We start from the raw sequence: 27,491 nt of genomic DNA, 5'->3' as shown, positions 1-27,491 counted from the left end.
TACTTCTAAGGAAGGATGTACCTGAGCTTTATCTCTAGTCTCTGCTGCATCCTTCGAATACCGCAGAAATTGAGCCACGTAGGTCATGATGGACTTTTCGTCAGGATTAACAACATCCACATCTGGAAGAGATGCCACACTGTTTATCAGCTATAACTGTGACTTACTGTAATTCCTACACAAAACAGGCTAGACCATAAGACAGTCTTGAAATGAACCGAAGGAGTTAAGCAGCCATGCAGTCTGGTCAGCGGCCCTTGCTCCAAGTCTGTGCAGTGGCTCAGAGCTTAGATCCAGAGTCAAACAAGGCTGAGTTGAATCTTGCCAATAGTATGTGCACAGCCTCAATTTCCACCTTGCATGCTGTCTGGTTAAGGGCAAGAGTAGTCAGGGAGGGCAGAAAGGAGAAAATACAGCCTTCCTCCTTCCAGAGACACGATACGGAAACTCCTCCAGGAGAGGAAAAGGAACATACAGCAACTGGAATCCATTCCCATCACTTGGGTCTCAGCAAGTGTGCAGTAAAGCATTTCCAAAAGCATATGTTGGGATCCCTGGGGTGGCTCAGTTGTTTAAGCGTCTGCCTTTGGCTCAGGTCATGATCCCAGGGTCCTGGGATTGAGTCTTGTGTCGGACTCCTTGCTCAGCAGGCAGCCTGCTTCTCCCTCTCTCTTTCCCTTTCCCTGTCACTTCTCCTGCTTGTGCACTGTCTCTGACGAACAAAAGCGTATGTTGTACAGCAGACTTACTCAAGACATCCACAAGATTTTATTTGTTCATTTGTGGAACAAATACATTTACTGAGAGCCTTTTCTGGGCCAGTCCTTGTGGTACATTAACAAAGTCCATGATGAGATAAATCAGACAATGCTGAGTTAAACAAAGTAAAAATATTATAAATCCCTTAAATGCAGAACTTCTCCAGATATCTAATAAATCAGATAGATCACAAAATCACAAGAAAGTGATCAACACACTACAGACAAAATGAGCACATAATTTGGGGATGTCTTTCAGTATGCTGTCCAAACAACCAGGAGGATATTGAAAAGAAAAGCTTCAGTGTTTATTTATTAAATCAGTTAAAATAAATTAATCAAATATTTATAGAGCACTCACAAATGTGAGCTCACAAGCAAGATAGGTAATGCTGAGTTCTTGCCCTGGGGGGCCATATGTTTCATCACTGTATTCATTCAACAAGGGGATGCTAGACACTTTGAGTACATGTCGGATGCTTTAAGACATTATCTGCCCTGACTGGAGCTTACTGTTAGGAGAAAAACAAACAGCAAACAAATATAAGACACCATGGATGCTTTAGCAAATGTGTTTACTGAGCTCCATGACAGTTCTAATAGGCTGAGGGAGAACATGAATCTAATCCACACAAATAATAAAATTCAAGACAGTAAACATACAAAAGGTATCAATAACAAGGTGTGAATGGAGTTTCAATAAGGAAGCATCCCTAAGAACTGAGTCACTCTTTAACTGAAAAAATATATAAGTAGAAAAGTAAAGGTATGGGACACCTGGGTGCCTCAGTCGGTTATGCATCTGCCTTGGGCCTAGGTCATGCTCCCAGGGTCCTGGGATCAAGTCCCGCATCCAGCTCCTGGCTTAGCAGGGAGCCTGCTTCTCCCTCTGCCTGCTGCTCCCCCTGCTTGTGCGCTCTCTCTCTCTCTCTCTTTCACAAATAAAATCTTTTTTTACAAAGTATATCAAGAGATACCTGAAATAATTAGACTGACTTAACTACATGTTTCTTTTTCAAAACTTTATTGTATATGAAGCTATACATTGTGATTAAATGTCTTAACTGTCAAAAGATAACTCTCTTATTTAAATATGACAACAATATTTGGTTTGCATAAATAATCACGATGTACCTCACATTTCTAGTTATTATTTAAGCCACTTAAAATGAATTATAGGCAATCATTTATAAGTACAAATTTGCCCTTTTTTATATTGTCTATTAAATTATTTGTCTAGTTATTTTCACATACTGAACTAGAGAAAATATTTTATACTAATAAAGATAGAGAATCACAGTAGGAGAAAAGCATGAAAGAAAGAAAGGGAAGGAAGAAAAGGAAGGAAGAAAGGAACGAAGTAATCAGAAAAGGGGATAGAACAAAATATACGGAAAAACAAGGACAAAAGGTAATGAAAAGCCAAAAAGTAAAGAGAAAAGACAATGAAAGGAAGAAAAGGAAAGAAAGAAAAACAACAAGGAGAGGAAAGTTAACAAGAATTAATAACAAGCCGAAACTAATATAATGACAAACCTAACAAAAATTTGGAATCATCAGGCTGTTAAGTTACAAGTATCGCCTAATTCAATGAGGTCCAAGAAGGCTAAGAACCAATAACGAGCACAGTTCACTCCAAGTAGCTACCAGATCTTAGCCTTCTCAGGCCATTCTCCAACCAGCAGTTGGCTGGAGAGAGGGCTGATCCCGAGCCTGATGCATCCTAAAGGCCTGAAAATAAGGATGGGCTCAAAACAACAAAGAAACACCACAAGGGTGGGGTATGTCAAAGGAGCACAGGAGCTAGCTGAGAGAGCTCCCAGGGGCTAAAAAACATTGAGCTTAAAAAATCTTTCTTAATGGGGCGCCTGGGTGGCTCAGTGGGTTAAGCCGCTGCCTTCGGCTCAGGTCATGATCTCGGGGTCCTGGGATGGAGCCCCACATCGGGCTCTCTGCTCAGCAGGGAGCTTGCTTCCCTCTCTCTCTCTCTGCCTGCCACTCCGTCTACTTGTGATTTCTCTCTGTCAAATAAATAAATAAAATCTTAAAAAAAAAAAAAATCTTTCTTAATTTGAGAAATAAAGTAATATTGGATTACAACCCAAAGTATAAAATAAAATGTCCATAAGCCCATACTGATATAAATCAATGGCTGGATAAATGAATAAATTCAGGAGAGAACAGACATAGTTCAGGCAAAAGAACTGTAAATAATTTATGTAGGTAAGGGAGGCTGAGGTACTCTCCTCCGTGTGGGCTATGTAGCGTGACTTCCCTCCAAAGCGGACAACACAGGAAGAGGGAAACAAAAACTAGCTTCACAAGGAAGAAAGCTGACAACCACTACCTCAGCCAGGTCACCAAGGTGAATATCACCAGTGATACAATGCTGACGGCATGTTCCTCTCATACGCTGTGGTAAGAATGGTACTTTACCTCTGGGGTCTTCCTCCAAAGAACCCATAACCCCAGTCTAAAATGAGAAAAGACGTAACACAAATTCCAGGAAAGGGGTACTCTACGATAGACAGGACCAGGAATCCCCAAAACTGTCAGGCCATCAAAACAAAACGCTCTAAGAAACTGTCATGGTCAACAGCAGCCCAAAAAGCCAAGCAAACTAAATGTAAGGTAGAATACTGGATGGAATCCTGAGAAGAAAAAGAGCATCAGGGAAAAACTAAAGAAATGTGAATAAAGCATAAACATATATCAACGTTGATTCATAAGTAACAAATGTAATGCACTAACATATCAACAATAGGGAAAAACTCCATGGGAACTTACTAAATCTGCTTCCCAATTTCTCTGTAAACCTAAAACTGTTCTAAAACATAAGGTCTGTTAAAACAAAAGGAATGATATTCTGATAAATGCTGCACACAGAAAAGCTTTGAAAAGATCATGCTAAGGTAAAGAAGCCAGTCACAAAAGACTACATTTAGGAGAAATGTTCAGACTTGGCAAATCTATAGAAAGACAAAGAATTAGTGGTTGCCAGGGCTCTGTGATTGACTCTGTGTTTGTGTGTGTGTGTATGTGTGTGTGTGTTAGAGGTTGAGAGAGGTGGGGAGAAATAGGAATGGGTTGCTAATGGGATGGGGTTTATTTTTGGAATGAAGCAAAGGTTCTAAAACTGATCACGATAATGGTTGCAAAATTTCACCCATATACTAAAAAACTATTGAATTGTACACTTAAATGAGTAAATTGTATGGTCTGTAAATCACATCACAATAAAGCTGTATAAAAGCAAAAAAAGTTAAGTGACAAAGCCATATTCACTTAGTGGTATGTTGGAGCCAGAAGGCTCAACTTGAGAGCGGATTATTAAATTTTCAGCACTTTTATAAGCTGGTTGTTAAACACAGCCAGCATTAAAAATTAAATTGTATAAACGCACAAGCAAAAAAATATTTTAGGGGTGCCTGGGTGGTTTAGATGGTTAACTGTTTGCCTTCAACTCAGGTCACGATCCCAGGGTCCTGGGATGAAGCCTCATGTCGGGGCTCAGCGGGGAGCCTGATTCTCCCTCTCCTCCCCTCTTGCTGATGCCCTCTTTCGCTATCTCTGTCACTATCTCTCTTTCTCTCAAATAAATAAAATCTTTAAAAAATATATATGTCTATGGGGCACCTGGGTGGCTCAGTCGTTAAGCGTCTGCCTTTGACTCAGGTAATGATCCCAGGGTCGTGAGATCGAGCCCCGCATTGGGCTCCCTGTTCTGTGGGAAGCCTGCTTCTCCCTCTCCCACTCCCCCTGCTTGTGTTCCCTCTCTCGCTGCGTCTTTCTCTGTCAGATAAATAAAATCTTTTTTTTTTTAATGTAAAAAAAAAGTCTATATATTAAAATAAAGATAATAGATACCCAAAACTCACCACTTCCCAACTATTTTACTACATTTTACTATTACCTATGCTCTTGTGGTTATCTCTACTGTACCTGTGTGACAGAAAAAAATAACATGTAACATTGCGTTAACGTTGCGTATCTTTTCCCTACAGTGACTTCTCACTGGAATCAGCCATGGTGGTAGCATTCAAACCACACACACACACACACAACACACACACACACACAGACCAGCAAATAAGGACTTGATTTTTTGTTTTGTTGATTATGAAGAAAGGGATAGAGAAAATGTTAATAATGTAGGTTAAACTTAGAAGTCAGACACGTTTAGAGCTGTTAAGTTGCACATGGCACAAAAAAAGTGAGGAAATATTCTTCCATGACTAGATTCGACAAAAAACTCATTCATGTTGTTGAAGAACAAATGAAGTTGTGACAGACTCCTCTGCTGTCACACTTACTCGTGACCATAAGGAAATTATCCACCAGCATTCATGTCAGAACTCTGCATGTCCAGCAGCTGTTTCCAGAAGTTGGCTACAGATGGTAGCAGGAATTTGGCGAAAATCAACAAAAGCATTTTGGGGCTACATGCAATTTATAATAAAGTATAGCATATATTTCTTTTATTATTATTGAAACTATGTGCTGTATGTGCTCTGTATTAGTACTATTTGTGATAGACCTGGGTATATATATATATATATACACACACTCGTGCACACACACACACATTATTTTGGAGAGCCAGTCACACATTACTTACACCTCTATTACTCTGGTTATAGAGCTGAGACTAGAATTTGTATCTCTTAATCTGTTAGCTCATTTTAATCTTCATTAATCTTACATACCTCTTTTATGACCTTACTAGGACTTTTAATAAGCTTTGGTAAATTAAGAAACAACCCAATCCAAAGTAAAGTCCTTTTCCAAAGAAGTAAACCACTTTAATCTTAATTTCATGAAGTTAACATAATTATCTCTTCGAATATAACCAGTATTTAGAATTTTTATGGTCGTTGTTCACCGTCGATCTAACACGATGTATCGAACATAATTATGGCAAAGTGGAGTCAGCCATAGAGGGAGAAACAGAAAAGGCATTTTCTAACCTCATGGAAGTTCAGCTTTACTAAGGGGGAGGGAATGCAGAGAGGAAATACGTTCGCTCAAAGAACGGATTTACTCGAGAGATTTTAGAACAGAATAAAAGAATCAAGGGAACACAGTATAAAGCATAATGAAAGAAAATTAAGATGAAAGCTCAAATTATTTCCAGTAACAGCACTCTTTCCTTTCAGCTGTCATGTCATCCCTGCAATTACGGAGGTTAACAAATTGGTAGGAATTCTTAATTTCATGAAATTTAATAGAGTTTCAGTTGAACCCTTCAGGACTAAAATACAATGCCGTTTTGTTCATTTATCTGCAGTACCGTTTTCAAGCAAACTTCCCACTGGACATTGTTTTGAAAAGAAAGAAGTTTCTTTACCTTCTGGTTCTAGCATTTTGGGGATTTTAAATTCTCGTTCCGCAATTCTGAAGGCCTCGTTCAGATTGTCTTTGTTGGATCGTTGCTTCACACTCTTCATGTCAATTAGGTCTGGTCGCAAGGCATGAATGACGGCCAAAAAAGCCATCCCATTTCTCCAGCTTGACTTAAAATCTGTCACACTGACAGACTCACACCTATCACCACAGGATAAAAACATGATAAATACTATTTAAAAGAATTTACCAAAGCACATCTACTACATTCAATGGTAATCAAATTTCAGGGAATCAAATAAATCATATAAATCATTCTAGGAAAACATTTTCTTTTAATCTGGTAGTCAGATGAAAGTAACATGCCAAGTTTGATACCACAGGACATCGGTTCTCAAAGTGTGACTCTGGGACAAGCGGCATCAGCATCACCTGGGCTGCAAGGGCTAGAAACACAAATCCTCAGGCCCAACCCCAAATATACCACATCAAACTCTGGAGGTATATTGGAGATCTGTGTCTTTTTTTTTTTTTTTAAGGATTTTATTTATTTACTAGAGAGAGAGAGAGTGAGTGAAAGAGAGAGAATGCAGATGAGTCAGGGGAGGAGCAGAGAAGCAGACTCCCCGCTGAGGAAGGAGCCTGACACGGGACTCGTCATCATGACCTGAACCGAAGGCACACACTTAACTGACTGAGCTACCCAGGTGTCCAAGAGATCTGTGTCTTTGAAAGCCCTCCACAAGACCATACTCACTGAAGTTTAACACTCTCTCTATTCAACAGTCCGTTGGCTCAAGACTGACTTTAGACCCCCGCATGGAGTTATGTTCCTTTCTCCAGAGGAAACAATCTTCTTTCTCATGATAGCAAATTAACTGATAGTCTGTGGCACACCAACGGCCAGCAGTTCACTGAATAGGCCTTGCCACTCCTCTGCTTAAAACCAGTCATGGCAGATGAATAGATCAACAAAATGAGGTGTATATGTACATACACAAATATTATTCAGCCCTAAATAGGAAGGACAGCCTGATATATTTTACAACACGGATGAACCCTGAAGATGTTAAGCAGAGTGAAAAAAGTCAGTCACCAAGGGGCAAATCCCATATGACACCATTCATTCATTTAAGGTACCTACAGTAGTGAATTCACAAAGAAAGTAGACCACTGGCTACCAGGGGCTGGGGGAGGGGAGAATGGGGGGAATTTTAAGGTTTACCAGATGAAAAAAGTTCTGGAGACAGTGGTGATGGTTATATAATAACATAAAAGCACTTGGTGCCGCCCAAATGTACACTTAAAAATGATTAAAATGGGGGCGCCTGGGTGGCTCAGTGGGTTAAGCCACTGCCTTCGGCTCAGGTCATGATCTCAGGGTCCTGGGATCGAGTCCCGCATCGGGCTCTCTGCTCAGCAGGGAGCCTGCTTCCTCCTCTCTCTCTCTCTCTGCCTGCCTCTCTGCCTACTTGTGATCTCTCTCTGTCAAATAAATAAATAAAATCTTTAAAAAAAAAATGATTAAAATGGTAAATTTTATGTAGGTACCTTTTACTTGTCAGAATAACACTTCTCACTCAAGGCCTACCATGATCTGGCCCCTGCCTCTCCCACTCCCCTCTGAGATCTCGCCACCACCCTGGCTTCGTTCCTCTTTCTCAACACCATGCTCCTTGTAATCCTTCTTTGTGGATGCTCTTTTCCTAGATCTTTATACACCTGAAGCCTTCTCCTTGAGGCCTCAGCTCAAAGGGCTCCTCCTCAGAAAGGCGCTTCATGACCGCCTCAGAGAAAGGCCACCCTCATTGGCCACCCTTGACATTCTCAATCATCCTAAGTCCTTCCTGGCCTTATTTCCAACTGTGGTTATTTTATCGATCCATCCGCTACGGGCACAAACCTCTGGAGAGCAACGGCCTTGTCTTTCTTGTCTATCACAGTAGAATCATCCCCAACCAGTGTTTAGCATATAAAGGTGCTTAATATAAATATTTCAAATCCATCACTAATCTGTATTTGATGAGGGATCAGTGTCTTATAAGAGTATAGTTGCGTACAAAGTGTGGGAACTATTCTAGCACAACCATAGCGTCCTTTTTTTTTTTTTTTTTTTTTAAGATTTTTTGTTGTTGTTGTTAGAGAGAGAGAGATACAGAGCACAAGCACAGGCAGACAGAGTGGCAGGCTAGAGGCAGAGGGAGAAGCAGGCTCCCTGCCGAGCAAGGAGCCCGATGTGGGACTCGATCCCAGGACCCTGGGCCTGAGCCTAAGGCAGCCGCTTAACCAACTGAGCCACCCAGGCGTCCCCGATAGCGTCCCTTAATATCTCATTAAAAAACACAAGGAAATTCAGCAGACAAATTTGAGGTGTGAATCAAATGATTAAAACCACTGGAGAGGGGCCCTGCATGGCTCAGTTAGCAGCTGCCTGTGGCTCAGGTCATGATCTCAGGATCCTGGGTCCAAGCCCCACATGGGGCTGCCTCCCTGATGAGCAGGGACCCTTCTTCTCCCTCTCCTCCCCACTTGTGCTCTCTCCCACTATCTCTCTCTCTCTCTCTCTCTCAAATAAATAAATGAAAACTTTTTTTATAAGGTGGGGGAGGTTGGGCACCTGGGTGGTTCAGTGGGTTAAGCTGCTGCCTTCAGCTCCGGTCATGATCTCAGGGTCCTGTGATGGAGTCCCGCATCAGCCTCTCTGCTCAGCAGGGAGTCTGCTTCCCCCTCTCTCTGCCTGCCTCTCTGCCTACTTGTGATCTCTGTCTGTCAAAAAAATAAATAAAATCTTTAAAAATAATAATAAAATAAAAATAAAAATTTAGGGGCGCCTGGGTGGCTCAGTGGGTTAAGCCGCTGCCTTCGGCTCAGGTCATGATCTCGGGGTCCTGGGATCGAGTCCCGCATCGAGCTCTCTGCTCTGCAGGGAGCCTGCTTCCTCCTCTCCCTCTCTCTGCCTGTCTGCCTGCTTGTGATCTCTGTCTGTCAAATAAATAAATAAAATCTTTAAAAAAATAAAAAATAAAAAATAAAAAATAAAATAAAAATTTAAAGAAAATGGGTGGGAGGCACCTGGGTGGCTCAGTGGAGTAAGCCTCTGCCTTCAGCTCAGGTCCCAGGGTCCTGGGATCAAGCCCCGCATCGGGCTCTCTGCTCGGCAGGGAGCCTGCTTCCCCCTCTCTCTCTGCCTGCCTCTCTGCCTATTTGTGATCTCTGTCTGTCAAAAAAATAAATAAAATCTTTAAAAAAAAAAAAAAACTACTGGAGAAATAGCTTCAGATGACATGGGCTCTCCTGACTCCCTTAGGAATAAATGCCTAAACTATGACTGTGACAAACTCGATAGTATTCAGTGAATCTTGTCTTGTTTAACAACTACTTGTTTAACAACAACCAGAAACTGTTCTAAATACTCTTAAAAAAATAATTCTTATAATACACATACGAACCCTATGAAGTGTTAGCATTGTCCACATTTTTATGACTGAGGAAACTCAAGCACAAAGAGATGAAGTATCTGAAGGCACCAGTTAGGAAGTGCTGGCGCCGGGACTCAAACCCAGGATTCCAGCTTCAGGTTGTGCGCTTAGATCCGAAGCAAAACTAGCTAAAGGGAGGAAGGCTGGGGCGTAGGGCAGCGCAGAGTGGGGATCAGAACCTGTACCAACAGGCAGGATTAAAAAATCTAGAAAACTGAAGTAAAACAAAACTGTATCTTAAAGAGTCAAGAAAAAGTTCATTTGATATATGTATGTATATAAACCTCCTAAGATATGTACGCTCTTTTGTCCCTTGTAAAATACAAAGGCTGGATGACAGCTAAAGAAAGTAAGACTGAAGACAGAAATTAGCATCCTAGCCTCTCACTGGGAAGAAGGGACTCAGAAGCCCACCATCTCAGGCCTTAGCAACATCTTTACGCCTCTATTTATCCGGATGATGCTATGATGTGACAAGGAATGCCTTCTGAACTCCACGGCTCATCTCCTGGCCATCTCCTGCATCCTGACTCCTTATTTTCCCTAAATCCAATCCCAGCAGGGGGTTAAAATGAGAGAGTAAATGCATCCCTAGAGCAAAAAAGCCCTTTTTCTTATAAAACAGAATTTCTGAGCACTACCTTCCTTTCATCATCCCCACTCTTTAAAAAAACTCCCACTTTTCTGGCTTCTGTTCCCTAATTGAGCTACAAATTTCTAAACAATGGGGACCGTGGTCTTTTAATGTAGCCATATAGAGCTCCAAGAGATCATTTTATGTGTTGATTACTTATTCCTTCATTTGTTCATTCATTCATTCAGTATACATTTATGGAACACCTACCATGAACTCCCATTAGGCTAGGTTCTGGGGACACAGTCCATAAAGATGTAGTCCCGACTTTTAAAAGAGTTCCTAGTGTGGTAAAATGCTTGGGATGTAAACCGGATGTATAAGGGGATTATGCCTAAATAAAAGGATATTTAAAGACCACTTTATCTCTACACAGTAACAGTCCACCTAAGGAGGTTGGTGCTTTGTCTTTGAGAAAGGAGAAGTGTGAACACGCCATTGGCCTGATTTTCAGACCAGGAGTCAGTAATGCAGTGTTGGTGGGTCAAGGGTCAAGCTGCCCTGTGTGTCTCCTGTGGTCACAGCAAATGACTTACGGGGCACACTGCTCCTGGGCCCACAAGAGAAGAGCCTTCTTTGCAGACATCTGCCATCTTTCTTGGGCTCTGGAGCATTTCTTAGCCGGAGGACTTGAGGTAGGAGATGAGTCAGCCTCACTCACGCTGTCCAGGGAAGGCAGATCGTAATTGCAAGAAAGAGTCCGGGCAAGCTCCTCAATCTAAGGAAGACATAATCATAGTCAATGCATACAAATCACGAGTTAGCAGCATTGAGGCAAAACCTTTGGCCAACACAAGACCTATCCGGTAACAGTGAGACGTTACTCATGGTGAAATAAGCACTAGACAAATCCTTGAATAATAGGGTTTGTCATCTTGGGCTACACTTAAGCTCTCTTTCAGTGGACTTGAGTCATTCCTTGCCCCAATTCGTGCACTGCATTCCCTCTCAAGGACAAGTATGTATTCATCCCACTAAAATCGCTGAGGCTGAACACCTGTCGCTCTAAATTAAACTGAACTCATCTGAGATCCCAGTCTAGGGTGTCTTCCAAAGTCTGGGTCAATTAAAATGTATCCTTGATCCTTATAAACCATTAAACCATTAAAACCATTAAACTAGGGCGCCTGGGTGGCTCAGTCAGTTAAGCCGCTGCCTTCGGCTCAGGTCATGATCTCAGGGTCCTGGGATGGAGTCCCGCATCGGGCTCTCTGCTCAGCAGGGAGCCTGCTTCCCTCTCTCTCTCTCTCTCTCTCCCTGCCTGCCTCTCCGTCTACTTGTGATCTCTGTCAAATAAATAAATAAAATCTTTTAAAAAAAAAACCAATAAACTATTAAAAAACAAATATACATGCAGAAAAAAAAATCAAATACATGAGAGCTAAGTCCCAAGAAAGAAAAAAAAAATTGTCACTAAGTATATGGAAAATATCTTCATTCATCATTTAAAAAAGCTAAATGTATCCAGCAAGGAGACAGTTTCTTCATTTATAACACGGGCAAAAAAATTTAAAGTTAACATCAAGTGATGTATCCTCTAGGAAGAGTACAGAAAGTGGATTTTTACATCGTACTGGTAAGCACACAAGTTGGTTTAGATTTTTTGGAGGGCAGTAACATAATACCTATGGAAAACTTTCAAAGATCAATCCACAAACATAGTAGCAAGTATTATTGAGAAAAGTGCACTTCTCCATAATTAACAGAGGCACCAGACAACTAGTAATAATAGGTGTGACCAACACAACTAACAAACTTCATCTGATGGGCATACCCCCTTGTACCTAAAATGGCAGGATCAACATCCTTTTCAAATCCACAGGAAATATTTACTGAAATTGACAACACTGAGTTATAATGCAAGCTTCAGCAATTTTGAAGAATTGAAATCATTCAGATGGTATTCTCTGACCACACTCAAATTAAGCTAGAAATCAGTAACAGAGACATAACAACCAGAATCTCCAAATATCTGGATATCAAGCAACAGAATGTTATAGAATCCAGAGGTCAAATAAGAAATCATAATGAAAATATTTTGAACAGAGCAATAACAGAAATACTGTATTCAATGGTTTAAAGATGTCAACTTTTTCTAAATTATACATTCAATGAAATCCTTATTAAAATTCCAACAGATGGTGTGCATGTAAATTAACAAGTTATCTTTAAATTTATATGAATCTTACATCACCATGTTATACAGCTTAAACTTATACAATGGAATATGTTAACTACATCTTAATTTAAAAAATTATATGAGAATGCAAAGAGCAAAGAATAAATAAGATAATCCTAAAGAACAAGTTGGACACTATCAGACATCAAGACTTTCTATACAGCTATAGAAACTGATACAGTACAGTACTAGTGCCAAAAACGAATAATGGAACAGAAATGACAATCTGACGATGGAGCCACACATATATGATTACTTGATTTTTTAATTAACTGACACGATAGTACACTAGGAAAGTGATGGTCTTTTCAATACATGGTGTTGGGTCAACCAGATAGCCATATGGGCAAAAATAATCTTGATTGCTCTAACATTAACATACTCAAAAAAATTCATTCTCGAAAGATTGTAGATCTAATTGTAAAATATGAAACGGTTAAGCTTTTAGAACTGTGCTATCTAATACAAAAGTCCCTACCTCCCTGTGGCTATGTAAATTAATTAAATACATAAAATTTGAAACTTAGTTCCTCAGTCATACCAGCCACATTTCAAGTGTTCAATGGCCATAAGCGACTAGTGGCTACTGTCTGGTACAATGCAGCTACAGAACATTTCCATCACTGCAGAAAGCCCTCTTTGGACAGAACTATTCAAGAAAATGGCATTAAGAGAGCATCTCCATGATGTTGACAAAGGGAAAGATTTCTTTACAGAACATAAAAAGTACAAGCCACCAAAAAAGGAAGCTGATAAATTTGAACTACACTAAAATCATGAATGTCTGGTTCATTGAAAGACTGAGAAGGTGGGGCGCCTGGGTGGCTCAGTGGGTTAAGCTGCTGCCTTCAGCTCAGGTCATGATCTCAGGGTCCTGGGATCGAGTCCCGCATCGGGCTCTCTGCTCAGCGGGGAGCCTGCTTCCTCCTCTCTCTCTCTGCCTGCCTCTCTGCCTACTTGTGATTTCTCTCTGTCAAATAAATAAATAAAATCTTTAAAAAAAAAAAAAAATTAACACACACACACACAAAAAAAGACTGAAAAGGCAAGCCACAGAATCAGAGATTTGTAATTTATGTGTGCTCAACAAAAGACTTGGATCCAGAATATATCTTAAGACTTCTATAAATCCTTACATACAATAGCATAGCTAAAATAAAAAACTTTTAATGTCAGGGACGCCTGGGTGGCTCAGTTGGTTAAGCAGCTGCTTTGGGCTCAGGTCATGATCCCAGCGTCCTGGGATCGAGACCCACATCAGGCTCCTTGCTTGGCAGGGAACCTGCTTCTCCCTCTGCCTCTGCCTGCCATTCTGTCTGCCTGTGCTCGCTCTCTCTCCCTCTCTCTCTGACAAATAAATAAATTTAAAAAAAAATTTTTTTAATGTCAACTATGAGTGAGAATGGGAGCAAGGAATTCACCCAATGTAAATCAGAACCACCATTGTGAAAAATTAGTTGGCACTACCCTGCAAAGCTGAACATCACATGCCTTATGATCCAGCAATTCCACTGCTAGACATATATATGAGAGACATGAGGGCTTATACCGCCAAAAGGCATACACAAGAACGCACCTAGCAGCTTTAATCATAACAGCTGAACCCTGGCAACCAAAGCAATGTCCATCAACAGAAGAGTGGTAAATAAATTCTGGCATATTTATGCAATGGTATAATCATACACAACAAAGAGAAAGAAAGAAATACGGTCCATGATATTATAATAGCGATGTAATGGGACAGATAGCAGCTAACTTGGGGTGAGCAGAACATAATGTATAAACTCGTCAAATCACTAAGTTTACACCTGAAACTCGTGTAATTAATTGTATCAACTATACTAAAAAATTAAAAAAATTAAAAAACAACAAGAACAAAACAAAACTACGGATGCATGCTTCAACAACTTGAAACTCAAGGAAGATGTTAAGTGAAATAAGTCTGACACAAGAGTATATCTCATATGTAAGACAATTCAGTTATAATTCCTTTATATGGAAGTTAAGATGCTAAGCTAAACAATGACAGAGATCAAAGTGGTGGTCTTTAGGGAAGGGAGCAAAGACTGAGAGAAATACCTGGGAACTCTGTGATTAGGCAATGTTCTCTATTTTTATCTTGGGTAGTGGTTACATGGATATATTTAATTTTTAAAAATACATCAAGCTCTACATCTCAGATTTGTGCATTTCCATGTGTGTTCTTCTTCAACAAAAGTTTATTTACATCAGTAAAACGAAGCCAAGAAAAGCAAAACTTACGGCCCAACAATTTCACTTCTAGGAATCGGGCTCATGGAAATAATTAAGATGATATGGAAAAGTTTTATCAGAAGGGTAGTCTTTTTAGAATTGCTTACAATCATAAAACTGTGAGCATTCTGCTTGTTAATGAAATATAATTCTTTGCAACAGAACATCATACCTCCATTAAAAACTATGTATGAATTCAGAAAGATGTTCATTAGAACAGGTTGAAAAGAGTTTGGATAGCATGACCATTCAAGATATACATATTTAGATAAATATATACATTCATTCCTGCTGTATGTATCATGAAGTCTATACCCCAAATTATTTGGTGGTTATCAGTGAGCGGTAGAATTACAGATGATTCTACTTGGTTTTTATTATCCATATTGAAATTTTAATTATATTTTAAATATTCCAGAAAGTATGGGGAAAAAAATATAACAAATGCCTATATATTGTCCAATTTTACATTTTACCATATTTGGTTCATATTTTTTTAAAGAAATGAAACACTGGGCGCCTGGTGGCTCAGTGGGTTAAGCCTCTGCCTTCAACTCAGGTCATGATCCCAGGGTCCTGGGATCGAGTCCCACATCAGGTTCTCTGCTCAGCAGGGAGCCTGCTTCCTCCTCTCTCTCTCTCTCTCCCTGCCTCTCTGCCTACTTGTGATCTTTGTCAAATAAATAAATTAAATTAAATTTTAAAAAGAGAGAAATGAAACACGGATACAGTTTAAGCCTTCTGTCTTTCCCTCTGCAATTCCATTTCCTTCCTTTTTCAGAGGAAAAAACCCCACAATTATAAATTTGGTTTTCATCATCCTCACAACTATTATTCTACTTTAACTTCAAATGCAGTATCCATAAATCATATATAGTCTTATTTTACATTTTAAATTTTATACAAATTAGTTATGTTATTTTCTAGTTTTTATAAAATAAGTATTTGTTTCCCACATAATTTTTTTATTTTCAAAGTAAATATGGAGACATAGAACATGCAACTGTTTTAGGTAGCTGCAGAAAACTTGCACTAACTCAGAATCCCAGGACTGGAAGAATATATTTTCAGTCACAAGTACCATGGAGTCAAGGCTACAACTGTTTTTGCTGTTTTCTTGGTGTCCTAGCACAAAAGCTAGCACATAGGTGTTAAAATGTATTTATGGAATGAAATTAATCTATGAGTCAGTCTTGGGACATGACTAGATGTTATAGGATTATTGGACTGAACAAGAATCCTCAAAACTAGGCGATTCTATAAAGTTTAGTGGATTTAAAAATTTACTCCAGGGGCACCTGGGTGGCTCAGTGGGTTAAGGCCTCTGCCTTCGGCTCAGGTCATGATCCCAGGGTCCTGAGATCGAGCCCCAAGTCAGGCTCTCTGCTCAGCTGGGAGCCTACCTCCCTCTCTCTGCCTGCCTTTCTGCCTACTTGTGATCTCTATCTTTCAAATAAATAAATAAAAATCTTTAAAAAAAAAAAAAAAACAAATTTACTCCAGAAGCTTTCTACTATCTTCTGCCACAGTAAGTAAACAAAAATAAGCAAAACTTTATCACAGCAGGTTCTATTCAGACTGGTGCTGAAATCATGGATAATTTAAGTTACCATAATACAGCATTCAATTTTCAACTGCAAAATAACATAAATGGCCAAGGTCTAGCTGTCGAGATTTCTGGAGTGTCCTGTTTCTGGAAAAAATTCAGGACTGAATCTTACTGCAATACCCTTATTTCACACTGCAGTAATTAGAACAGAAATAACTTGCACGTCATCAAACTACTTACATGAAAGTGCAGTATAATTGTCCAAATTAGGCCAAGAATAATGGATGGGTTTCCATCTATAATATCAGTAACATGAATATTTATTAGCTTGATCTGGAAAAGAAGAAACACAGGTTAAAAGAACACATTTCACAGCGTTAATTTCTCCAGTCCATCTTCAGATCAGATTCATACTCACTGATCGGTCTTTTAGGAATGTCAGGGCGTGCTCTATATTGATTCTACACTGGAATGTATTAGATCCTTTGTCTCGAGGCTATGGGATTCAAGTGAAATATATTAGAAATATGGGGGAGGGGGGAAACATGTGTAAATCAACACAAGGTTTTATAATGTCACTTTAAAAGCTTACCAACTGTTGTCCGGAGAGCACCTCCAGCAGGTCCAGGAGAACGTGCCCCTTTTTAACGTCTGCAAACAGGTCTGACACCACCGAGGGGGGAGTGTGCTACAAAAGGTCACAAGAAAAATACTCATTCAAATGTTGGTCCGAAAACATAATACCTTCAAGAATCCCATAAATGGGCTTTGTGGCTTTCACAAAAGCTAAAATCCGGTAGTGATCTTAGAACACACCACGTTCTATGTCAAAGCACGATAAGAGAAATAGCGAACTTAATTTATCTCGTGGTAAATTTCCAGTAACACAACACTCCCGCCGCTTTCAGTGGGGGCATAAAACCTGTGCACGGAGGCAGCCTGAAAGGCCTTCAAAAATCAGCTGGTAGTGACCCATTTGGGGAACAGACTACATTTCTGGAGTAATCTGTTTACAAATTTACCCTTTCTAGAAAGGCATTGGTCAGGGATGGGTAGCCTGGGAGAGGAGGCTCACTCATTTTGTATCCACATTATTCCAGGCACTTGGAGTCACGGAGAGACAGGATGACACAGTGATTAAGATCAAGGCACCTGGGGGCACCTGGGTGGCTCCGTGGGTTAAGCCGTTGCCTTCGGCTCAGGTCATGATCTCAGGGTCCTGGGATGGAGCCTTGCATTGGGCTCTCTGCTCAGCAGGAAGCCTGCTTCCCTCTCTCCCTCTGCCACTACCCGCCACTTGTGCTTGCTCTCTCTCTCTCTTTTTCTCTCTCTCAAATAAATAAAATATTTTAAAACAAACAAAAGAAAAAGATCAAGGTCTCTGGACCCAGACTGCCTGGGTTTGCATCCCAGCGCTATCACTTACAAGTGGTGTGACCTTGGGCAAGTCACATAACTTCTTTGTGTCTTCGTTTCCTTGTTTTTTTTAAACCGGAATAACACTTATGGGGATGTTGTAAGGTCCCGTAAATGTGACGCAAGTTGACGCCATTTAGAAGAGCTTAGGACGGTGTTTTTAACATATAACACTCCATACGTATGAATCGTTTTTTTGTTGTTATTATTATACTGGATTTTAAAAAGCTATTGTTGCTTTAAATATTTTTATAGCACTGTCTCCCATACCCTTAACAAAAGTGTCTCTTTTTTTCTGCTGGGGGGTGAATAACGAACACATCTAAACAAGATCAAGGTGATTTCAGCACATTCTTTCAGCCCTGCCATTTTGGGGACCCAAAGGGAGGGAAGGAGGAGTAACTTAAATATATCTGTAGCTTTATTTGCTCTTTTTTCCCTCACCTTTGCCAACTGTGAGTTGATCCAGCAGGTAAAGGTTTTCTTCTGAGTGTCCTCCTGTTGCGCTGTTGAAAAGGGACAACGACAGTTACAAAATGAGAAGCCTCAGAAATCTTTTCAATGTATCAGAGCTTCAAAGGTCTACCCCTCTGGGGATGTGTGCCTAGTCCACAACCCCTCCAGCTTTCTAGGACTTGGTGTAAATCTCCGGTGTTTGTTCAAGGACTGCTTTGGAAACAGCGTGTTGATAGGAGGTATTTTTGATCACTGCCAGCTAGCTAAGACACAGTGACTTTTAATAGTGTTTACTAACAAAAGCACTACATCTTCATGTGGTCTTGGCAGTGTTGTCTGAGGAACTAAGAGGAGAGAGAAGACCTCCGCACCCAAAAGCAAAAGCCACATGACGTGAAGACAAACCCCAGAACATCCGAAGACGTTGGGAAAGGCTCATAAAGTTGTGGGCAGTTTAGTCTTGACACTTGCAGGATTTCTCCTGGAGGCTATGTTGCCACTGGACTGAACAGTAAATGAGCTCCAATTAGAGTCTGAGCTCTCCGGGCTCGAATTCTGCCTCTGTTACCAAGTAGCTAAGGGACAGCAGTTTCCTCGTGGAATAAGGTAATAAGCTCTGGCCTCCAGAGACTGTTAATGGTTCACTTGAGAAGTGGCCATCTTTACTCTCATTAACAGGACAGGAGTCAATGGGAGAAGATCTGAACACTCTAGGTATGTCTCCCCCTCCTCGCCAGGGCGGGGCAGGCCCCACTGCCGCACCAAGCTCCCCACTGGCCTCCTACAGTCCTCAGCAGCCAGGTCAGCTCTGCACACGGAGTTTCCATCTCCGGACATGTTAAGTGGCTGGGCCCCCAGGTGAGGACAGATACCCACCCTCCCTGCACCCAGCGCTCACAGCCTTGTCACCACCATCTACCTGGAGGACAGCAGGTCTCATCCCAGCACAGGCACACGCGCACGCACACACACACAAGCACACGCACGCCCCGGGGCTCTCAGGCTCCCCTTTGTTCTCTCACTCTAAGTAAGACTCCACACAGGCCTCCGTTTTTCTCACCTCCCACCTTGTCCTTAACTCCTGAACCCCTTCTGCCGGTGATGAGCCCATGGTACACCATCCACAAAATCCCGTGTCCAAACCCTCTCCACCAGGCCTCTCTGCCCTTCCTGAAAACTAGCCCTCTCGAGTGCTGGCTCTCTCTTATGTAAGCCCCTTGGACCTTGGGGGATTTGCTCCTTGCAGCTACTTCCAGATCATTCTCCACTCTCTTTGTCCCCAGGTCACCATCAGACGAGTCATCAGACAGACCCATTGTTAGAGTCGTCTACAGGCCTCTGTCCATTCCTCGTGATTTCTCAAACATTTTAGTTCCTTCTCCAATATCCTCTCCCCAGTACAACTCCTAATTCTTGGCGATTTCAACATACATATTAATGAAGCCCCCAACCTCCTGGTCCCTCTGTTTTATTCTCCTTCTCCAATAAACTTGTCTTCTGCTCTGCTTCCACCACTGGCTGTCATAGTCCTACCCCACACCTGATCATTACTAGTAAGTGCAACTCCTCACAGTCTCGATTTTGTACATCTCGGAACAACAGCCCCGAGCTTTTCTGTTCTTTCCCTTGAGTATCCCCATTCCAACAATCTTTGGCATCCATCGGCAACCCCAAGTCATGAGTTCTGCCTGCTTTGCACTGTCCTTCGCTCTCACTGATAGTTTTCCTCCCACCCTTTCCAGCTGCTCCCTCATCAAGGTCACCACGAACCACCCCTCCCCACCCCGCACCCACCCATCTTTGACTAGAACCAATGGTCGATTCTCAGCCTTCACCTTTCTGGACCCTACACTCTTGCCTTTTCTCCTACATCACAAGCTGGCTTCTCTCTTTCGCTCATTCTTCACAGCCAATGCCTTGGGAAATCCTCTTCCGTCCCCCTCCAGAATATACTCAGATATGACCACTTCTCGCCACCCCCACCCACATTACTGCCCTAGATCCCTAACAGGTCTCCCTCCTTCCAGCCTCGTCCTCAACACACTGTTCTCAAGCAGCAGCCAGAGTGATGTTGCTAAAATGTTAACTCAGACCAGGAAACTCCTCTGCTCACAATCCTCCGAGGGCTCCTTACCTCACTCCTTAAGATGGCTACGAGGTTGACACCCACTTCCTTTTCTCCTGCCCCTGGCTCATTCCACTCCAGCCACTCTGGCCTCCCTGTTTTTCTCAAACTCCCCAGAAATATTCCCATGTTAGGGCTTTGCCCTAACTGTGCTTTCTCCCAGGAATGCTCTTATTACAGATTTCCCCACAAGCCTAATTCCCATCCTATTGAAAGTTGTAGTATCTCTACTCCTGCTTCCCTTTGCTTGCTCTATTTTTTCCTACAGCACTTACCACCTTTTAACATCTACATAAGCTATAGATGTTGTGTGTTTATCATTCCATGTCTTGCTGTTCTCCCAAAGAAATTAACCCACACACAGATAAAGCTGTTTTGTCTGTGATCTATTCTGAGTGCCTAGAGGAACCTGGCCCAGAATAGACTCTAAAAAAAATTTGCTAAAAGAATAATAATAATAGTTAATTAGTAACATTAAATTGATTGAAATTAATAATAAAACTAAATTATAATTAAAATTAGTAAATGATAATTTCACTGATTATTATGTTATGTTTTATTTACTATACCAAGCCAGTCAAATCTACCTTTATGTGTTTATATTCTTTTTTTTTTTTTTTTTAGTTGTCTGATCTACCTTCTAATACATTTTCCACTCTTCTTTATTAATCTCTAGCTACCACGGTTTTAACAGACTGAAAGTGTTGGTAGGACATCTAACTGGAGTTCTTAAAAATTTTTTAATCTGATGGGAGTACAGATTAAGGAACTAAAGAGAATCAGTAAATGTTATTTTCCGGTATTTATAATCCTGGCTAATTAGAGATTAAAGATGCACTTGGCCTCATTGGATTTTTTTTCTTATCTTTTTAAATCGACTTCATTTTCCTGTATTACCAGCTTAAATTAGTTATAGCCCAGTAATTTACACAGTACAGGATACTCAATAATTGTTAACTGAACTGAACGGAGTTCTGGAAAGCCAACTAGATAGTGTAATAAGCTTTTGAAAGTTATTTGTTTTATACAAAAGAATTACAAAGAAGCACAATTTTGTCCTATAGTTCAAAATGTTACGACCTCTTCTAGAATCTTCCAGATATGTCTTCATTGCTTTTTCTCCTAGTATCAGTAGATGATTCAACAATATTTTTAAGCATATATTGAAACATTAAAACAAAAATTGAAGGTTAATTTTGCTTCTCAACAGAAAAAAACTAGAGAGTAGTTTTGATGATCCCAGGATCAAGTTACCAGCACACAATGTACATTAATCAAGGCCATGGATAAAAGCGGGGAGGGACCTACCTATTATTATAACAATAAAGCAGAAATCCAAATCCAAACCAAACCAAACAAACAAACTAACAAAAAACCAAAGATGACTCTTCTTATCCCTAAGGGACCAAGGGAGACTTTTATTTCTAGGTGATAAAGTGTGAAAAAGAAACAAATCAGTAATGCTGCTAGGTCCAGGAGAGAAAAGTGCACTTTAGGAGAGTTACATGGGGGAGAAGGGGGGTAGTCTCTGTGGAAGGTGGGTAAAATCATCTTGGAAAGGGTGAGCCACTGGCACAAAACTGAGTACTAAAAGACTTTTGCGTGCCTGTGCCCGGGGAGTTTTAGTGTTCCACATCCACCTGGAAACCGCAGTCATCTGAACTATTTCCAGGTAATACGAGGGATCATTTCATTTGCGTGCGATGTTACACAGAAAGGGTCTTGGTACTGGGCAAACAGAAATGAACTTCCCTAGGCTGTGAAAGAGGCAGGGATACCAGGGCTCTAAGTGGATTGTTCAAACTGGGTGCACCTAATCCAGTCCAGACAGGGACAGAAACTGAAAACGATCAAAATTTTTCCAGAGAAAACCCCTACGTGATTCCTGTCCTAATTTGATAAAATCTAATGGAAACCAGGGGGGGGAAACAAAAAGAGAAGCCGCCAAAACAAATCCCCACCGGTACTCTCCAGTTTAGCAAAGAAAACAAAGCCCAAGTGAAATCTTCAGAAAAGGATTTAGAAAAGAAACTTCATGGCTTTTAACAAACTCATTGTGCACATTTAGAGAACAACTCGTCACCCTAGAAATCAGAACCCTTCAAATGCAACAAGGACCCTTTGCTGAATGGCAAACAAAGACGTCCCAAGTACAATTAAAACACCTTTGCAACAGCTGAATTAAATGGTTTAGTACGTGCCATTTTATGTCCCTTGACACACTTTTCTCACATTTTCATACTGTCTTATCCCTGAAAAGCACTATTAATTCAACAGGAGTCAGAGCCAAACAGCTCACCCTATGGCAGGATAAGTGACCATTTGTTCCTTTCAAAGGCTGACCCATTGGGAAAAAAAATAATTGAGAACCAACTGCTTTATAAAGCAACTTAATTTGAGTGGGTGAGATTTTTTTTTTTTCCAACTGCCAGATTTTATTTTGTAATTTCTGGGGTAAGTTTCTGATAAAATAGTAAAACACTTCTCAAAATGGCATGTAGAGAATAGAATCAGCAGCTGTTAGGGATTTTAAAAAGTGAAAGAATTAAAAAGAATAGTAAAATCTAGTCAAATGATGGATTTCTCTGTTAAAGGCCAAGGAACTGAGAATGAGAAATTCTCCATCCTGACTTTTAAGGCAAAAAAAGAAAGATGGATAATGTAGAAAAATGTAGTGAATTTTATTCAGGCCCATGCTGACATCCGTGACTATCATTCTTGGGAAACATCTGACTGAATTTGAGAAGCAAGACAGAGTAGGCAAAGGTTTTCTCTAGACGTCATTACCATAAAAATACATTTAATCCCTGAGTTTGTTCTTATTCAATCTGCCTTTTGTGAGCTGGCAACACATAGCCTTCCTTAGCTGGAAGGCACCTTAAATGAAAACTAATTGAGTTAAGCTCAGTTAAGAAGTATGGATTTTAAATTCACTATAAGGTTCCCAAGAAAACTACAAGGCTAGGGAGCTTCACATGATAGTTAATTTAAAATGTTGACTCTCCCCCCAAATAATTAATTAATTAGTTAATTAATTGAAGTGTTGACTCCAGCAGTCCTCCCCGGGAGTAGGAAGTTCAAAAGCAGTTGCACCTCAGAATCCCTAGTACACGTTTCCACTTAAACACCGAGCAATGCGTTATTACAATGTGCCTTATCCGAGAATGTCCTCTCCTGCATGAGTTCCCTGAGGAAGGTTTGCAATCTCCTTCTATCCAGGGATTTCTTTGTCTCTTTCTATTATTGGTTTATTGCTAACAGACTTACTGCACTTGGCTCCAGATTCACTCCTTTGATCTGTCATTCTCCTCCGTCATTCTCCTCATTAAAATCTTTTGATCATTCCTTCATTCCTTAGTGAATAAATTCTAAATTCTCAGCCTAACATTCTAGGTCATTCATAGTTTGCCTCCAGTCTAATTTTCCTGACTCATCTCCCATGACTTCTCGACACATATTCTACTTTTTCAGCAAACTGGAAATCCACAATTCCCCAGTTAAGTTTCACTCAAACAAAGTTTCACTCTTTTCTTCATTGCCATGCCCTGTATCCTCTGGAACGGCCAATCCTCCCCACCTCCCACTTATAAAAACTCAGCACCCAGCACAAAGTACACGTTGGGCATTCAATGGACATCTGTTAAAATAAGACATACTATATTCAAATGCCCCCCTCTTCCGAACAAGAAATAGATATAATCTCTTCTAGTTCTAATCTTCCACAGCAATTTACTGCATTTTTTCTTATTGTTATTAAAGTGATATATAATACTCATAAAACATTTTCCAAGCAGTACTCAAAACTAAAAGTTAATCTTAATTCCCTCAAACCTCCCATTTTCCCTTCCCAGAAAACAACATTAATTAAGTTTCCTGTGCATCCTTCTAGACGCATTAAATATAAAGAACATAAATTCTAAAGGGGCAAGGATTTGTTTAGGTTGGTCACTGGGTCACTAGGTTTAGAAATAGTAGGAGAGCCTCAGTCAATATTTGTTGAATGAATGTATGTATACGTAAATTAAATGAATATACATGATAGCTTCATTTCTTAAGTTGATAATTCAAAAAACAGAGATTTACCTTAACTTCTTTAAGTTAAAAAGCATCTGCTAAGCTATAAGAAATATTTCAAAAGGAGATCATAACCCTTCCAAATTACCAGAAAGTAAGAAAAAATATCTGGCCAATAAAAAGAACAAAATAGATACATATGTACTGATATGGATATATTCTTAATTGAGAAAAAGCAAGCTGTAACATAGTATGTTTACTGTATTTTTTTTTAAGATTTTTAAGTAATTTCTACACTGAAGGTTTGAACTTACAACCCTGAGATACAGAGTCACATGATCTACCAACTGAGCCAGCCAGGTGCCCTTCTATCTGTATTTTTATTATTAAAGGACAGCTCTGTGTATGGCCCAACAGCCTACTTCTACCTTATGATAATTACTACTTGCCGCTTATACACTACAGCCACATAAGGACATATGGTTCCTCTCCTACTCAATGTATGAACTTTAAAGTTAAACACTGATGCTTTTGTGGTTTTGCTTCCCCTTAGCACAGTGCCTTGTAGATAAGAAGGACTCAGTAAGGGGCACCTGGGTGGCTCAGTTGTTAAGTAGTCTTCCTTGGGCTCAGGTCATGGTCCCAGGGTCTTGGGTTTGAGCACCGCATGGGGCTCCCTGTTCAGTAGGAAGCCTGCTTCTCTCTCTCCCACTCCCCTTGCTTGTGTTCCCTCTCTCGCTGTCTCTCTCTCTGTCAAATAAAAAAATTAAAAAAAATTTTTTTTTTAAAAGTACTCAGTGGGGCACCTGGGTGGCTCAGTGGGTTAAACCTCTGCCTTGGGCTCAGGTCATGATCTCAGGATCCTGGGATCAAGCCCTGCATCGGGCTCGCTGCTCAGTAGGGAGCCTTTTTCCTCCTCTCTCTCTGTCTGCCTCCCTGCCTACTTGTGATCTCTCTCTGTGTCAAATAAATAAAATCTTAAAAAAAAAAAAAGTACTCAAATATTTGCCAACTGAAAGACTTATTAAGTATTAAGAGTATTAAGATCAAACCATCTTACTGTGGAGAAGAATAATTTACTGACAACAGTTACTAGGCCTATGTTTTGTCCTGGTCATTGCTTTTATAACCCCTGGACAATTTCTTTCTCTAATGAATAAAATGCCTTGAACAAAAGGGCAGGTGCTATAATGAGACACTGTTGTCATTCCTTAAAACAACAATGCCAACTCATTGTCCCGCTGGGACAGAAATGGTAAGGCTAACTAAATGCAAAAAATAATGTGACACCTTTTAGCCATTTGCCCCAAAAGTCATCTCAAAGAATCTTAATCAAGCTGTTAGCGAACAGAAAGGGAACTTAAAATAAGAAGGCCACCTCTTTGTTTCTCACGGGAGATGACAACAAACAGAAATAAATGAAGAAACAAAGGGAATAAAACCACATAGGCATGCACAATCAAAACAAGAAAAGCCTAAAATATTTGAAGAATAAACAGGAAAAGGTGTGTTACTGAACTACAAAAGGGGAAGCTATTAACTAACAGAAAAAGCAGGGGGACTACACATTTCTTGCAACCAACCATGAGCAAACAAAAAAGCCAGCAAGAAAAATAAATCATACCAAGACAGAGATTCCGCTGATAAATGAGAAGAGCTGAGTTTAGAAGGTAACACCTGGCTAACAAAACTCATAAGCACAGCATGCAACTGTATCTCAATCTCAACACTTTTTTTAAGATTTATTTATTTCAGGGGTGCCTGGGTGGCTCAGTGGGTTAAAGCCTCTGCTTTCGGCTCAAGTCATGGTCTCAGGGTCCTGGGATTGAGTCCCATATTGGGCTCTCTGCTCAGCAGGGAGTCGGCTTCCCCCACCCCCACCCCCACCTGCTGCTCTGCTTACTTATGATTTCTCTCTCTGTCAAATAAATCAATAAAATTTTTTTAAGATTTATTTATTTGAAAGAGAGAGAGAGTAGAGGGAGGTGCAGAATCTAGAGCAGACTCCCTGCTGAGCGTGGAGCCTGCCACCACTACCCATGAGACCATGACCTGAACTGAAACCAAGAGTCAGACACTTAATCCACTGAGCTACCCAAGCACCCCCCAACACTCTTTTAGGTCAATATCTTTCCCCTGGAGAATCTGTGTCGGCACTACTGCAAAAGCAGCACTCACCCATCAGACTCTGCATTCCAGGACTCAAGTCACACCCTCCTCCCCTCCCCCGCCCCTCACCTGCCCTCCCCAGTGTTTCCACCTCACATATTTAATGCCACCATCCTTCATCATCCCCAAGTACAGCCTACCACAAATCGGGCCAAATTTGCTCCCAGGTACACTTCCTTCCTACACCACTAGGCACCCCTGCGCTCCCCTAGCCCTCCCTCCCCAACTGCCATCAGACAGGGCCTGCTCCTCCCCACTCCTCCCACAGCCAACCAGGTCTGCTCCGCTCCCTTCAATCCATTCTCTGCAGCAGCCAATAGATCTAACCTCCTTCCCCTTTTCCAAAAAAAAAAAAAAAATGAGCTAATATCTGGGAGCCTACTTGATTAAGATGGGCCTTCTCATTAGCCTACTGGCTCCCTGAGAGCCTAGGTCTGTTTTTGCTCCTGCTTTTGCCTGAAGCACTACCACATGTGATAGGAATTCAGAAAATGTTTGTTGAATGAATAGTTAAATGGCTGGGGGAGAAGGGAATGGGGTTTTGTGGCTATTTTTCCCCAATGTAGAGATTTTAAATACTGAATTTATTGGCAAAATATACAACATACAACAAATGGTTTCTACTTTGGGCCTTAGCATGTGGCATCCAGTCTCTTCATGTTGCCACATGAGCGAACCACACCCCGTGAAACACCTGAGATTCTCACACTGAGGCTTTTGTTTCCAGCCTCCTTAGAACATAGCTCCTGGCTCTCTCTGCATAAGCAAACCTTGTATTTCTAGCACGTGCAAATGAGCCCAGAACACAGATAAAATGCCTAGAATTTGGGGTGCTATTTGCTCGTCTCTTTCTCACCCTCTTCTGACTCATCTTAGTTGCTCAACAGATATTTGTAGAATGAATAAACCAAAGAAACGATTCCATTTCTTTCAACACGTATTTCTTACAACTTACTACCTTTCATCTACTATATAAAACTGAGTGCTTATCTTTTGAGAATCATAACGTGTGAGCCTGAGCCCTGACTTCTGAGAACAAAAGAACCAGACCACACTGAAGTGATCTGTGCTATGATCACAGATCTAGGGTTCTTACAATTTGAATGCCAGCAAATT

At 40.7% G+C, this 27,491-nt stretch overlaps 1 protein-coding gene across 12 annotated transcripts in view; it reads right to left on the bottom strand.

Annotated features, from left to right (window-relative positions):
* The window catches only part of SYNE2 (spectrin repeat containing nuclear envelope protein 2), a 328,121-nt gene that overhangs the window by 229,437 nt on the left and 71,193 nt on the right, over positions 1-27,491 (bottom strand). For all 12 annotated transcript variants that reach the window (XM_059182293.1, XM_059182290.1, XM_059182281.1 and 9 more), the window contains exons 3-9: positions 18,056-18,117; positions 16,788-16,883; positions 16,614-16,691; positions 16,436-16,528; positions 10,751-10,932; positions 6,106-6,302; positions 22-122 (exon numbers count right to left, since the gene is read on the bottom strand). In XM_059182293.1, the coding sequence (XP_059038276.1) occupies positions 22-122; positions 6,106-6,302; positions 10,751-10,932; positions 16,436-16,528; positions 16,614-16,691; positions 16,788-16,883; positions 18,056-18,117 (809 nt within the window). The remainder of the gene's footprint in view (positions 1-21; positions 123-6,105; positions 6,303-10,750; positions 10,933-16,435; positions 16,529-16,613; positions 16,692-16,787; positions 16,884-18,055; positions 18,118-27,491) is intronic.

The sequence above is a fragment of the Mustela lutreola genome, chromosome 7, assembly GCF_030435805.1.
Source record: "Mustela lutreola isolate mMusLut2 chromosome 7, mMusLut2.pri, whole genome shotgun sequence".
Classification (NCBI taxonomy): domain Eukaryota; kingdom Metazoa; phylum Chordata; class Mammalia; order Carnivora; family Mustelidae; genus Mustela; species Mustela lutreola.
The sequence above is the reverse complement of the archived record's forward strand: the minus strand, read 5'-3'. Positions and strand labels throughout refer to the sequence as shown.